Here is a 16,617-nt window from a genome sequence, read left to right as displayed (position 1 = left end):
TAACTTGCATAGTATAGTCTCTATGATGAAAACATCAAACTTAAAGATGCTCCACCGCTGACAAATGGTATTTTTTCACTATCAAAAACAGGAGCAGACGATTTAGTATTTTTCTTCAGTTACAAAAGTTACTTTCTTTACACCATGGCCACCATTGAAAATTTTGAGCGTCTTATTTTACTTCAAGTTAAAAATATGAAAAATAATTAATTGCATCCCAAAAATATTCTGTGTCACTATATCCTATATAGAATGAAGTACTGATTGTGCATGCACCAATGGCGAAACAAATTATTTTGTATCATTTTTGTGTTAATTAGATATATATATACACGATTAAACACCAATTATTGTTCAAATGATGAATATCATTTATACTCTGTCGGCGGTGGAGCATCTTTGAAGATTCAAAATTGAAAAGCCAGTATGGTTGAAACATCATACAATCTGCTTAAAATACATATCCTTATAACCACTTAATTCAATACAGGATCTGACAATACCCCATAAGGGGTCATGTTCGGATGACCTTTTACCATGTGTACTTCTTATTAACAGTAATTGGTCTATACTAGAATACAATTACAGCTATTTCTGATATAACGACCCATTTAGTATGCTTTGTTGTGAACGTCAGCTTTATACACACGATTTTGTTTTCCGGATGTTCACAACCGGATTTTAAAGTGATATTCCTTTGATCAATTTGGCCATCTTTAATGTCCCCTATATACCTTAAACCTGTTCACAGTATCCCCCGTCAATGATTTTATTAAAGTTCCCACTTCTACAACTCCGCTAGCAATCTTGTCGTCCCCCTTTTCATGGAACCCGCTCGAAAGGGCGAATCGTTTGAGACATTGTGGTCGTTTAAACGCTACTACCAACGTGTCACCAACCTTGGGTGGTAACGCCCAGAAAAACCCCGCAACGTTGTTATTGTATGCGTTTGCAGGTTCGTGTAATTTGTATTGTTTTAGGGAGGTATAAATGTCTGCACTAGGATTGTCTCCCTTTATCGTTTTAGTCACCGTTGCATAAAACCTATCAGAAATGTTTCGAGTGAGATTGGGTAAAGAAGATTGTATCCCATGGTGTTGGAACAACGTCGGTATTTTTAACATCCTTCTGTCTTGTATCATCAATTTCATGAAATGAATCATTAAGAAATCACATGGGTGTTCAGCATAAAATGTACGTAGCAGGTTGGCTATTTTGTGCAGGTCGGATGATCGGAATAATTTCCCAATGAATCCCAGGGAGGAAAATTCTAACATCGCCCAGTATTCAGTCGTATCGTTGATGAATTGTTCTATTGCTTTTAAATATCCCGAATTTGTTGTGACGTCATCCTCCAACTGGATATAGTAGGTAGATCGGTTGACGTTATATGCCATCAGGTAAGAGTAGTCGATGTTCTGTATGGAGCGCCATCGTACTCTGATTTCATCGTCATCGTAAGTTTTCCTGAGGTTATGTAACGGCGGATATGCCTCAACTGGTATACCGATTAATTCTACAAGTCCTGATTTTACATAGGTGTCAAACATTTCATTGACCGTATGTTTGACCTCAAGAGCGCATGTCTGATTGAGGAAGGACACCGCCACTACGATATGTATTCTTTTCTGATCATCGTGTGTAGTACTGTTGATGATAGAGCTAAGTGTCATGTACAGATATCTCTCATGCACACGGCACACTGTTGGAATTCCGATTGTTAGAAATCCTAGAGAAAACAAAAATAATTAGGATGTTATTAAAAATGACTAAATATGTAAAACAAGAGTATTTTATAGCAAAATATGATTAGTGGCAGTACTATTGCGGAACTAACGGGCTTGGATTATGTAAAATGTGGTATAATATATTAATGATAAGAATTTTAGAGTTTGAAATTTGGACTAATATATAATTATATACATTTACATGTGCGTCTTTCAAGTATGTTACATTGTGTAGGTCAAGCACATGTGTTTCTTATTTACAATAGTATATGTACGTACATGTAAAGTCTATTGGAAACCAACTTCCGTTGGGGTCATTGTATAACTACTAATTACATATCCATGTTATTAAATTATGATAAGTTCTAACAAGGATTTATAAGTGAGAAGGATTCGTGACTGTCTCTTTCCATTACTAAACACCACGCGAGACGCCTATGAACCGGGAATAAAAAACCGTTTTTCTCAACAAATACTTGTCTTATCGAGTCAAACGAAACACCATTGTAAAGTTTATTAAATTTCATGACGTATATTACTTGCTTTAAAGACGGAATATTTAGAGGATATGTCTTAAATTTTCGTTAAAAAAGATCGACAGCTCATGAAATGACGGCCCCGCTTCAGAAAGTAAGACGGTAACCCTCGCACCCGCAAGCTACATCAAAGGCTGCGCCGGCGGATATCAAAGGAAAATCAGTCGTCGCCCAACGTCACGGTCAGTGCACAAACACAAAAGCGCCTGCCTTGGACTTCCCCAAAACCCAGTGTGACTTATCCTTCTCATATACGTCCTTGGTTAAGTGATGAGTAACCATGTTTCCCTATGTAATACAGCAGCTACATTGATATCAACGGTTCTAGGTATTGGATGTCATATCCAAATATTGACATTTGTTATGCCGGTGTACTGCTATATTAACTCGCCAATAATATCTGTACAGAGTCGATTCCTAAGACTCCAATAAACGTACCATCCACTGAATCTGCGTTGAAGTTCTACATTTCCATAACATACACAACCACGAGATTTTCAATATTACAAAAAATCTGTTTTATTTTTGCCCTTTACCGATAATTTATCGACTATGCACGATGGGGTAGATTAACATCAGCAAAAGGAATGTATGGCTTGTACCGGTATTCAATCAAGCATCTGAAAAAGTTGTTGAATTGTTTGTACAACATGGCTTTTTACTTAAGCTGTCCCTGCAGGTAGGGCGTTAGAATTGTACCTGCTGCCCCTATTGCTTGATCGTAAAAGGCGACTAAATTTAGGATCTTATCTTTTGTTTTCTTTCTAACTGACTTTATCTTTCCTCTTTATGCCTCCCTTGGCACCGCCTCACTTTTGGCCTTGTGTTGAGCGTTCGCCCCTGTTAGGAAGGCTTTGGGTTCTGTCTCCTGGCCGAGACACACCAAAGTCTATAAAAGTAGTAGTTTCCTCTCCTACTTAACGCTCAGCGTTCGGGGAGTGGGACGACTGGTTCGCCTGTTGTCAGTATAATGTGACCGGGTAGGGTGTGTTGCTTTGTGTTATCGGCGGCATGCTTCAGTGATATAGCACTATAAAACACGCAAAAGTTTTAATTTTATTGCAACGTCTTTCAACATGACGTTCTATGCGATCGCCATATACAAGGCAAAACATCTCAGTATTTATCATAATGTATGCTTCATGATGGGTTAATAGAATTTCCCTAAAATTTGCCCTCAATATTTCAGATATTTAAAGTGATGAACTTTGCATCAATAATAAAGTTGTAAAGTATCTTGCAATATTCGTAGTAACTTAATAGTTGTTAAAAACACATAATTTATAACTAAAACAACCAAGGGATAAAAACAAAAACAAAATGGAATATGCATGCTAACCATGCCGCTGAGTGCGAAGGTGAAAGGAAGTGGCATCAGTTTCTTCTCCATTGTGGCACCTACAGACCAGTTGGTGTCTACTTGGCCTGAAACAGAATTAAGAATCTTAAAATAACCGACATCACCTACTGGTCGATCTATGGCATTTCAAGTACAAACTCTTACTTTAAACAATAAAAACAAATTTACAACATATCAAAGCTTCCCCTTAAATTATAATACATACACAAGTTTTCAGCTGTATTTAACAAAGGCATTTGAATAATATATAACAGTCTCACTCTTTTTTAATGACGAACACCTCGTGTATGAACAACAAAAACGTAAGTTATGGATAGTCATCACTGTACGTTATTCGCATTTGTGTGGTATGTTCAGGGACAAACATGTCAAATCTACCATCTGTAACATATATTTTTTAAAGTAACACCAGGGATTTGTATGTTTATGTACCATCCATAACTAGCATATGTTCAATGTAACATCAATGTCTTTGGAGTAACATCAGGGACATGGGTGTAACATCAGTGACTCGTACCTTTAAACGTAACATTGGTGGACGGTATCTCCAGCTGGTAGCCTAACGTGCCCACACTCTCCCTACTTGTAAGACTTGTTTCCACTTCAGCAGCTACTTGAAGTTGTTCACTAATTTTATGGTGATAACAAGCATGAGCTGCCCCTCCTGTAGGACATAGGTTTCCTGTTAACTGCCATCGCTGTCCTGTTAAAAACAATATTCAGTTTAGACTAGTACTTTCTACATTCATTAAACATGTTACTTGAAGAAATGCAGAGAAATTTCACTTTTCATTATATTTACTATGGTAAGATATTTTAAAGAATACAGGGTTTTTAGAGATCCCAAAGTGGCGTCGGTAAAGTTCAATTTACTGTTGATTCGTCCGACCATTCAGTGATTATGACATCATCATTTGACATAATCACTGGAAGGTGGGACTAATTGATGGTAAATTGTACTTTACCCACATGTACATTGTTTTGGGATCTTAAAACCCACATATTATAGTGTTTCATGGAATTAAAAAAACCATGTCCTTAACATTTTTTTTTTCACATCAAGAGTTAAACTATATATTCCACTTGTCACAGTTTATCATTTTATACACAATCTAGAGATGATCTAATGGCACATTACTGAAAGTCCAGGGGGCTCCCTTGGTTATGGGTGGGAAAGTCTCTCCCGGTGGATTTATAGTAGGAGATAATTCCTTCCTTATGGAAAATTTGATTGGCTGGGGTTATTACCCCCTAAAATGAATTCCATATATCTTCTTAAAGCGGGAGCAATGCAACAGCCCAAAAAATTTATGTACCACAAATAATGGTGAGCATCAAATCATGGAAGTTTGGACAATGCTATTTAGAAATTTTCCCTTCTTTTTTGTTTTTTTGTCGTCCAATACGTGATTACGGAAATGCTTCCCTTTGGCCGTTAACAAGTTGAACAGTTCACATGATGCTACCAAGACTTTTTATAATCTTTATAATGGATAATTTTTGTCGTAATCATGAATACATTTCTGTGTGTACTGTATTCCTGTTATGCGTGCAGCTAATGACAATAACTTCGACATTCTGTGAATTTTTCTTTACCGAGGGAATCGTGTGGACCAAAAGCTGCTTGGAAGCTAGTTCAGCCATTCTAAACGTAATACGTGACCTAATCACTGTCTGTAGAGTATACTTTCGCTAACATAGTATTCACCTGCAGAGTTCGAGATTGCCGAAACAAAATTTACAAAACAATGTTTTCAAACACCTTTGTCAAAGCATTTTTAACATCGTGACACGTACATCAAAATACTGTAGCTGGTAACGATGATAAATGAAGCTGATTTCAACTTCAATTTTTCTCAGCAAAGGATTTGCATGTTAAAAAGAACTGGCATAGACCAAAATTTTTGTTAAGGCGGATTATAAGCCGATGGCGGATGTAACTTTTACTGATAACAATATTCTATACAGAGCAACAAAATTATGAAAGTCCCTTTCTCCTTTATAGATCAACCTTTCAACCTTTGACCAATTTAGGAAATATAACTTCCTACTGGAATTATTGGTGAATATATAAATAATTTATGTATAACACATCTGAGATTTTCAGTGGCAAAAATGCTTTAGAATACCCACCATTGATTTTAATAGCTATTCTTTTCTTAATAATAATGAAGATTTTGCTACCAAGGTTTTTACAAACTTTTAACATAATTTTTGACGCATAATATCTGTCATACTTTCACTTTTTCGCGTGCACTAATGGCTACTGTGTATCATGGGTACCGGGATTGTGGACCCAATTGAGCGACTAGTTCTCTACCTTCCAATTTGCATGTCAATTACAGAGTTGGCTCTCTTAACGGGTATACCTGCAAGTATCGATTGTTACACCTTTGTTTTGTGACACGTGCAATTCACTGTTGTTTTCTCCGATGATAAGTATGACGTTTCAACTTCTCGCAAAGGATATGAACGTCACAAAATCAATACCTACCTGCAAAGTGCAGATAACTTTGTAATATGCAAATTCGGAGAACAGAAATGACTTCCATTATAGATCAACCTTTGGACCCGCTTTTTGTAACTTGCCTCGATTTCATATAATATAACGCATAAATAAAGACCAGTGGTAATCTTTAATAAAACTGTCTATATTAATTGCTAATAATATAATAATGAGATTTTTCATTTTTGGCAAAAACTTTTAACATTTTTTCAAACGCTCCGACTTGGGTACTTGTTGGGGGAATACGGTAATACATTCAATAGAATCTGATCTAGATGAGAGATCTTACCAGCATTATTTATAATATCTACATTTCCAGCAGTAACTGAAGCGGTGTAGTCACTCCCTTTGTAATCCAATGTTCCTTGAGCTGCTGCACATTTACTGTCTTGAAACTTTATCAATAGAAAACTACATATCATTAGATAAGAAACGATTATGGATGTAATTCGAATAAAGCGCCCATTATGCGCCCCTCCCCCTCTTTGAGGGCCTCAATTTCAATTGCCCATGATAATAAGGATCCAAATTAAATAAATTGGTATAGATTTGCAATTATTTTGACTTACTAGCACCTTTTCATTTTTATCAATTTTTAAGAGCCTGGAGCGCTTACTTTGGTCGAAGACGCGTACTCAATAACAATTAACTTCCATAGCTTAATGTTTCCACACCAGTTATTGTTTATTTAATAGTCCAATAAATGTCTATGGCGGATTAATTATTATTTGTACTTTAATGAAACATTTTCCTAACTTTGGTCAACTCAAAAATTCTCCTTAGAACTTTTTTTTTATCTACAGTCTGTTCCCACAGTGCTATACATATATGTACAGATGTGCTTACAAAGATTTTTATTGAATTTGGATATTTTGAATTTTTAGTAACGTATTATCAAATTTTTTGGATGTACAAAGAAAAATTTTCAAATAAAAATTCTTTTTATATCATATCAATGGTTGTTCAATCCTGTCTTCACCTGTGACACACACTTTTGTGCCTTATTCGTTTCGGAAAAAATGCATGAATAATGTTGGCGTTGAGGTTTCCACTAGCATCCACATCTCCTATGATGACTGGTTACACCTAGAGAAAAAACCAAAACAATTCAGATTAATGAATAATGATTATGGTAATCACCAATTAAGATATACCAATCACAAATATGAAGTCGTCAAGTCATTTGAATTTTACTGCGTTCATGATTTTTTTTGGGTTTTTTTTTTTTTTTTTTTATGTTGATATCCCTTTAAAAACTCTTCGCTTAAAATACACTATTTAATGAGAGAATCCACAATCCCGATTTTTCTACAATTTTATTAATATGAACGGCTCTTTTTATGTTAACTTATCCTTATAACAAATATCATAACAAATATAACATTTGATGAAGTTTTACAATTTATAACATTATTCTGAAGATATTAAATAATGCCTAGCCGTTGGAATGATCCATGAGCATAACAAAATTCCTCATACACAGACGAGAATGACAAAATTTTGTCAAACAAGTACGTAAAACCCCCTTAAAATAATTATCTATATCAAATACAAATCTGCAGTAATTTCATTTATTTCACAAAATGGACTCCAATATCTTAGTTTTAGTATGGGACTCTTCAAACCAAGGACCCTCAAAGTTGAAACCAGAGGAAAAATCTCACAATTTTGGATGTCTTATAAAATTGATAGTGATTTTTCTGTCTAATTTCCAATACTAGAATATGCCGATATAAGACAAGTTTAGTGATTTTACTAATATTGGAAATAAGTTGAAATTTCATGGTCGAACATCAGTTTTATTTCCGCAACCAATCAATGATTGATTAATATCTATTATTTTATTCCTTGATGTAAAAACAAGTCCCATATGATAATTTCCTTCAAAGGCTTACAATCGCTAGGACTCTCTGTGCTGTCATGTTTTCATATCGCTTATTTCTTCACAAATCATGCTCATCTGAACGTTTACATTACCACATAGTGCTTATGCCATCTTTAATTCACCTAGACGCTTAAAATTTGAAAGGATATGAATGACAACCTGCAGCCACATTCAAGGAAATGATTTAACAAGTCGGCTATGACTGTTTTGCATGTTTTACTGATCAGCTAACTTTATACTTTGGTTAATCATAGTGTCGTCAAATTCCGCTGAAACTCTATGACAGATTTTTTTTTACACAATTAATTGATCAAACACCTCGAACCAACGATACTCGATGAACTTGATTAATCGGAACACCAAAATTCTCCAATAGATTTTACCTCTGATGGGCTAAGCTGCTTTGATCCAATGTATGTTGTTCCAAATCTATATCCTGACAGTGCTCTTTGGATTTCTGTCCCACTTCATATTGGGGGGGGGGAATCGTATGGCTTATCTGGAAATGGCTTACTGAGACCCTTGGATATTATAAGTTTTTTTTCCTCCTTCAAAATTCTGGTGGAAATAACTCTGAAAAAAAAATCAATCAAAATGTCAGTATTAATGTATAAATAAAAATGAGGCATTTTTTTTTTTATTTTTTGAATAAATTTATGATGATGAGTGTTTAGAACTGCACTGATATACTGTAATCAATAACAATAGGTCATTTGTGATATATAAATCATAGTTATGTAAAATGAATAGAAGAAAATTAAGCGGCCCCAACTAGGATTCAAAACCCGGTGGGCCCTCACGAAACACAGGCCCATGGTCTAACAATAGACCTACCTGGTCAACGATGAACAACCCAGTACAAACCCGCTAAAATTTGTAACACATTTTACATACTTGTTACAGATAAAGCTGTATGGTTTTTTTTTATGTGGGAATACGTGAAACTGTATTTCTGTCAGAATTTTTTCTTTTTTTCTAAATCCTTGCTTCATAACTTTTATGTTTGAAATATGAACATCTATAATAGGCAATGTCTGACTAGTTTTTCATGATATTATAATATTCCATGCGTGATTTTCCTTATATTATTGAATAATAAACCGCAGCAACCAATTCTTTTGTAGTTTTCCCCCCACCCCCAACAACAAACACCTCGTTCAGCTATTGATAAGGCCAAAAAAAAAAACATGTCTGTTTAGGGGTCCCTCCAACCCTTACCATCGATTTTTACACCCCAGACGTCTAAACTATTTATTAATGAAAATTGAAAATCTTGTGATGCATCATTTTCGTTTGGTGTCCGTGGACTGAATACCGTCAAATATTGGGACTTTTGCAAATCAAAAAGCACCCAAAATAATGGCAGGCCATGACAGGTGAGCCTGGCAGGTCGAAAAACGCAGGCAAACTAACCATTGTACAGAAGCAAGAACGCCAACCATGTCAGACATGGACAATTGGGATTAAGAATGGTATATTACCAATTAATTAACACATCAGGCACAATGAATCTATGATCCTGACAGTGGGTATTGTTGGCATGTGGTCCTCTTTCAGCATAATGTCCATGGACTATGCGAGTTGTGTCAGGTACTGCGGTGCCGGTTGAGTGACAGCGATTATATTAGTTTTATAATTGTTGAGGTTGTTTTGCTGGGCTAAATATTGCTTGTAAATCAAGATATTTGTTTCAATCCAAAGTTAGTGTGTACACTTTTATTATATGTTCTATTATTATTATATAATTACACAGTCCTTTGTGTTGGATTCATTCTGTATATCTACAAGTCTATAAATGCGAAAATGAAAATGGCGAATTTTTTCCATTATTAAAATTTGACCACATTTTGCAAAAATGAAACAAGTAAAAAAAGGAAAAATTTAAAAGTCATTTATTTTGTAATAAGAGAAAGAGACATTGTAAAGTAAGCTGAGCCAAGTTTAAACGTATGGTGAACATATAAACTGACTTTTTAAATGCATGAAAAATATCATGCAAGTAAATAGGGCCAACTAAAACTGTGTGACATGAATCTTATATAAAACTTTTTTTTTTAAATCCGTCATACCACACTATTTTTTTTTTGTGGCCTCTTGGTGACTATAAACATTTTTTTTTTTTTGCACCAATGGAATTTTTCAGGTTGGGGAAAACCCCGTTATTTGCTGGGTGAGTCCTTCATTTCGAGTAATAGTCCTGTATTAGAGGGATAATTTTGTATTATCAAATGCAAGAATTCTGTGAGAAAATGAAAAATGGATAGAAGTTGATTTTAAAATTTGTTATCAAAAAATGTGTATTCATAATTTTCTTTCAGATAGCCATATAACTCTAATTGGAGACCTTTAATGTTTGTGTGAATGTACTATGCATTCTGATTATCTCACTTTGTGATAAAATGCACAGTTGAGGTGCTTTCCATAGACTAACAGAGTATAGCTCATCAGGTAACTTTAGTCCGCCAAATGTTCATGGTTGATTGACTTTTAACCTGTGAGGTTATTTTTTTAGCCCCTTAGTAAGCAATAGGAGGTGAATTTTGTTTGTGACTTTTATACAAACATCTAGATAATGAAATTTGTATTCCATTTTGAGTAATAATGTGGAAAGTTTGTATTAGATGATGATGCCATTTAAAATATATCATGACCATGTTTTAAAACAAGTTGTAGCGGGATTGGACTGTGTCAGATCATAGTTGACCAGGTAGCTCAGTCGGTAGAGCACTAGGCTAGTGTTCCGAGTGGTCCTGGGTTCGAATCCCGGTCTGGTGGTCGCGCTGATACTTTTCAGAAACCTGCATTTGCGTAACCAAACTTAACCTCTCATATTACTGGCACAATTACTCAAATGTTTGACTATCCTGCATATAACGGGGGTACCCCGTTACCTCTGTGTTTGAGTTAAAACTTAATTGCATGGATCTATCTCAGACTCCACCAAATTGAAATGTAGGCAGGACAGAAAATTGACCGCTGCATTAGTTAAACAGATTGCTTTGAAATTCTGCATATTGGGCAAAGTCAAAACAACACGAGCCATGACTCACGCTAGGGAAAGCTTTCAGAATAGGATGACATAACACCTTGAAATGGAGCCAGACTCACTAATATTTTGTCCCTTGACGAGTAACCGGGGTATAACTAAAACAAGCAGCTATTCTTTTCAATCACATAAAAATGATAAAAAGCCGTATTTATATTTATTTTTTTCTAAAAATATAATCTGTAAGTACCTTATGCTCTTTTTGTGTAAATCTTACATAAGTGCCGGGTTATATTATCGTCTGCATTCGCCGGAGGTTGTGGAGGGAATTCGGCCGTTGGACTGGTCGGTAGATGGTGTGGCCAGAACTGGAGGAGAAAGCGAAATGTGTTTGGGTTAGGACGGAGGCGCGGTCAGCATACGACGTTACCACTATTTGTTTATAGGTGGTAAAATCGTAACCGATATTGGTAATGCACTTTTCCTTGCGCCAAATACGCATACTCACTTGAACCTCGCCTGTCTATTGCCCTCGTGGTTTTACGCGGCCGCCATTAGATTGACAATCGTGCATGCGCTAATTGCCAGCAACACGGTAACACTATGTTTATTAAAATGAACACTTTATCGGATTATTGAATTCTCCGGACACACAATATTGCCTGCAGCCCAATCACAATAACAAGTAAACGTAGAGATTAGCTAAAGATTAAACTAATGTCAGAGACCCACCAGAGCGACCTATAGACTATTTTTTAGAAGTTTTAGAGGTCTATATAATACACGATATACATATATGTATAATTCAACATTCCTTCATGGTACTATTTGTTAAAGTGAACCAGTTTTTTTTTTTTCCTGGCAAGGATGGCTAAAGTCGGTAAAAATGGTGTGAATGTATCCAGTATAATTTCTTATGAAATGGTAAAATAAAATCTCTCGTCAAAATCTGGTCTGCGTACGAAAGAAATTAATTTAAAGTATGGGAATTCTTAAAACTTCCTCCCGGCTCACTATGTCCGTGGTTACATTTCCACACAGCCTCGCTTTCCATGCTTTCAACTTTTCTTTACTTTAATGGTCAGAACTGGGAAATAAGCAGAACTTGACCATCGTATTAATATGTGAGAACTTTTGGAAGGCCAATGAACGCATTTAGTACTGGTATTTCTTGCCCGACTATTCAATTTATTATATAGACGAGTGAGAATTAAGGTATGTACAGATTATATAATCAATGGACCCACCAGAGTGCCCTATTTTTAAGTCGATTTAAGAGGTCTAGAATAAAATAACGATAAAAATCATATTTTACGTAGGTACAATATACGAGAACACAGTGATATGAGAATCTAAGATTACATATTATATATAATCATGGAGCCACCAGGATGGCCCTAAGACCAATGTTATTGCGATTTAAAATGGAGGTCTTGATAAAAAAAAAACGAAAAAACAAAACAAAAAAAAGAAAAACGATCATAATCATACTCATACATGTTACTATATACGAGAAGGGAGGAAAACACACAGACTCAAAATTTCTAACTCCGGCCTACTTTTTAGGCGGCTTATTATATAAAACACATTTCTAGTAACATCGTCTTAAAGCCGGTTACTACGTTGGAAAAGAGCGATAACTTTTCCTTCAAAAATAATCATTTTACCTAACAGGTATAGAATTAGTTTACATATCTTTAATGTAAGTCGATGGGACCACCAGTGTGCCATAAGACCATTTTTAAAACGTTTTAAGAGGTCTAGATATAAATTCTACTCAACATGGCTACTAGAAATATATGTGTAGTAGAGTACAGGGAACATACACATTCCTGTCGAGTGCCGCGACCAGCGAATCGAATGCCCTGGTCTCCGGCGTGAAAAATCTAGCGGGGTCTTACCGACTGAGCCTAATGAAGCATGCTCCGTCAGCTAATTGACAAAGACGTATTTAATTATCACTATGTACAAGCCACACCGACCCGCTCCTTTTTACACTACTCCCCCTGTTTTTTCTTTAGATTCCCTCCCTAAATCCTCAACCCGAGACTCTTTAACACACCTACCAGGGCTTATTTAGTTGGGCGTCAATGAAGAAGAACGAGTGAAAATTACGCATTCTTGTCGAGTGCCCCCTCGACCATGAATCAAAACCCGGGTTCTCCGGCGTGGAAATCTTACGGGTCTACCGATCCATGCCAAAAAGCACTGGCCTCCCGTCAGCGTGAGTGACAGAGGGGGGGGGGGGGGGGGGGGGGGGGGGGGGGGGGGGGGGGGGGGGGGGGGAAGGGGGGGGGGGGGGGGGGGGGGGGGGGGTGGGGGGGGGGGGGGGGGGGGGGGGGGGGGAGGGGTGGGGGGTGGGGGACGTATTTAAACACTATGTACAAAGTCACACTGACCGCTCCTTTTACCATACATATTGTATAATAAGAGAAGGGTTGGATGCTCTAAAATTCTCTAACCCGCCTGCCTTGAGCTCGGCTATTAAAAAAACACATTTCTAGTATACATCGCCATAAAAAACGGTAACTAACCGTTGGAAAGAGCGATAATTTTCCTGTTCAAAATCATCCCTATTACAATCTATTCAAAGCTGCCTGTCATTAAGACGATATGGAGGGGGGGGGGGGGGGGGGGGGGGGGGGGGCCCCCCCCATTTATTAACAAACCAATTTCCCTTTTTTTGAAATTAAAAATTTCATGCCGGATTCGAGGCCAGATATAATATGCATGGCCAAATGTAGGCCCATAAAAACTAACTGGGGAGAGGCATAAAACACACAGACGAGAGAGTGGAGGCAATTGTCAACGATAAGGATTTCCGAAAACCCACGCAGAACTTGAGACCTTAATTGGTATGCTAGCAATATAATCAAAATTAATTGATAATCAGTTGTAATTCTCAACGCCACCAACTAAGTGAAACTGCGTCAGCAAAATGAATGAATTCGGACGGCAGAAACAAAACATGCATAGAACGATTTAAAAGGCCCGTTGACATCATCTTTTGGTACTGAAATGACTATGGACGTCAAGCACCACGTGAAACTGACGGTCCGACGCATCCATGAAAGGATTGATTTGCAAGCAATAATTGAAAAAAGAACACGGCTTTGCTGGCTTATCGCCTCGGAGAGCGTTAAACGTTATTACCGACAGAACTACGATACACGCAGATTGAAAAAGAAATGCTGGCTGTCGTGGTTCGGATGTGAAAGGATGCATAAAATTGTTTTACGGCGGACGTCCATCATTGAGCAATCTAAATACTAATCACCTCGAGAGCATAATGCGCTAAACCAATTTATAAATACTCACACCAAAAATCGAATGCAAAAGGATGATGTTGAATGCTACAACACCGTATGAGTGTTTAACCTGAAATATTCATCTAGGGAAAAGGATATTTGGACTTTGGTCCGAGTTGTTCTCATGCAGGTTACCTTTTGGGAGAATTAGGCAATTTAACGATGGACCGACGAGATTAATAAGCCTACCCCTAGGCACATTGTCTACATTTGAAATCTACACAGAATAATTACAGGCTGACGACGAACACAGTTGAAGAAATACAAGATGAAAAACAATCACCCCACCCCCAATAATGCAGATGATTAATCAGAATTTGTTAGAAAATAGACGTATGAGTATCATACCAATAGGGGGCACACGTCATACATGGATTGCAGAGGTGAACTTTCCACAAACAATGGCAATAGCTGTTTAAAGAACGGAAGAAGTGTATACCAGCATCACTGAGAGCACGAAACTCTCAAGGCTATTACACAAGTCTCACATGGGGTGGTAAGTTGTACAACAACGAGTGCGAGATAACTTCGTATTTTGGCCTTCTATGAACAAAAACAGATTTAGGAAGTAGTAAGTCGTAGTACGTGCGTGTCCTGATTACAGAACAAAACCACCACGTGAACCAACTGATAATACACGCCGATACCATACACACACTGCCATGAAGTAAGTTTGGTGCTGACTTGTGTGAACTAAATGGGAACACCTACTTACGTGCTAGTTGATTACTACTTGCAAAGGGACACAACTACAAGATCCGTGATCAAACACATTAAAGAGAACATTGCTAGATATGGGGTTATATACACATCGATAAGCGACAACGGGCTACTGTTTTCGAGTTCTGAACTTCACAGCATTTACAAAGTCATACAACATTGACCACATTACATCATCTCCTGAACACCAACAAGCCAATGGTTTAGCAAGAGAAATCGGTACTGAAACAGTCCAAGAATTTAATCAAACCGTGTGCAGTGACGGGATGATATCTACAAAGAGTTGTTAAACTTGAGGAGCACTTGGGTCACATAGAAAAACATTACTACCACAGATCACAGACAGCTTGGGACAATCCAAGCAAAACCACTCTCCGTCAGTTTCATCAAAACTGATGGAATCTGATGGATTATAGACAGATGCAGACACTTTTATGACAGGGGCACTAAGGGAAATGATGAGGGCAGACATAAATCCTGGAGATGCAGAACCGCTTTTACTCCATGTTTCCCGAGTATTTTGTGTACTGTAGTAGGGTGTCGTCCTGACGTCGTGGTTGGTTGTAGATGTAGCCTTCAGAGCAAGAATTCCTTAAGTGTGTGTAAAGCAAATAACCATGCCATATTAATAAATTTTAATACAAAAGAAGCCGAAATTGAGAGCCGATAAAAATACACGATACCTAATCAGTACGGAAAACATGCTAACTGACTCTTAGATCAAAAACTCTCGTAGATCATTAATTATATATTCTTACAATACAAACTATACAATGGTCACCTCATGTAACCGTCAATGCACCTCCGCACTTATACTCATAAATATAGCTCTTCAACAATTATGATTACTTAATTAGATAATACACTATTGGCTACAATGACAATTATAAAATCTTTCACTCAAACTAATCAGGTGTGTGTCGCTGCTGTGTTGATGGTGTGAGAGTAGCTTCATGTGTGTGACGTGTGTGCTACGTTAGTGTCTGGAGTGTGTTGACTGCGATTATTTAAAGAATGTCATGTTACAGAGCATCTGATATTATTAGATACCCAAGGAAGCAGGAATATCGCGGTGTATCAATGTTTATAGGTTAAGTTTGTAGTTCTCTAGTCGAATAAGGCTTGCTTATTACATATCATAATAAGTTGCCTTGAGGACAATCAAAATAATTATATCTCTAGTCGATAAAAACAATAGCTTGTCAAATGTCAATCGTTCACTACACATGATAATAGGAGAGTCATTAGTCTTTAAGTAGCCTCATTCACTGTGCATTGACTTAATTAAAACTGGAATTTAGGCTACATATTTCCATCTAGATGTATCCTATATCATTCTGATTATTATTATTGTTTTGCTTGTAAAGATAAAAGATGCAATATACGATAATAGGTTCCAGATATTTTATCCAGCTCTTCTACTAATATTGTAATCTCCATGTTTGTGTAACTCTGCAGTCTGGGAAGTAATAACGGTTGTTGGACTGGAAGCCATCTTGATTGATGAATACATGACAATTTGTGGTTTGGTGTATTAGCTTACATTCTACTAACAGCCAAGGTTATTTCAGAATGGCTTCCCACGTGAA

General features: G+C 36.9%; 1 protein-coding gene across 1 annotated transcript; it reads right to left on the bottom strand.

The window, feature by feature from the left end:
- Window positions 1-582: 582 nt before the first annotated feature.
- Window positions 583-1,725, bottom strand: LOC138317340 (alpha-1,3-mannosyl-glycoprotein 4-beta-N-acetylglucosaminyltransferase C-like). Its single transcript, XM_069258932.1, has one exon. The coding sequence runs from the start codon at window positions 1,671-1,673 to the stop codon at window positions 717-719; it is 957 nt and encodes a 318-aa protein (XP_069115033.1). The 5' UTR covers window positions 1,674-1,725; the 3' UTR covers window positions 583-716.
- Window positions 1,726-16,617: the final 14,892 nt, after the last annotated feature.

Source organism: Argopecten irradians, chromosome 3 (genome assembly GCF_041381155.1).
Source record: "Argopecten irradians isolate NY chromosome 3, Ai_NY, whole genome shotgun sequence".
Classification (NCBI taxonomy): domain Eukaryota; kingdom Metazoa; phylum Mollusca; class Bivalvia; order Pectinida; family Pectinidae; genus Argopecten; species Argopecten irradians.
Note: the sequence above shows the minus strand (reverse complement) of the source record. Positions and strands in the feature narration are given on the sequence as shown.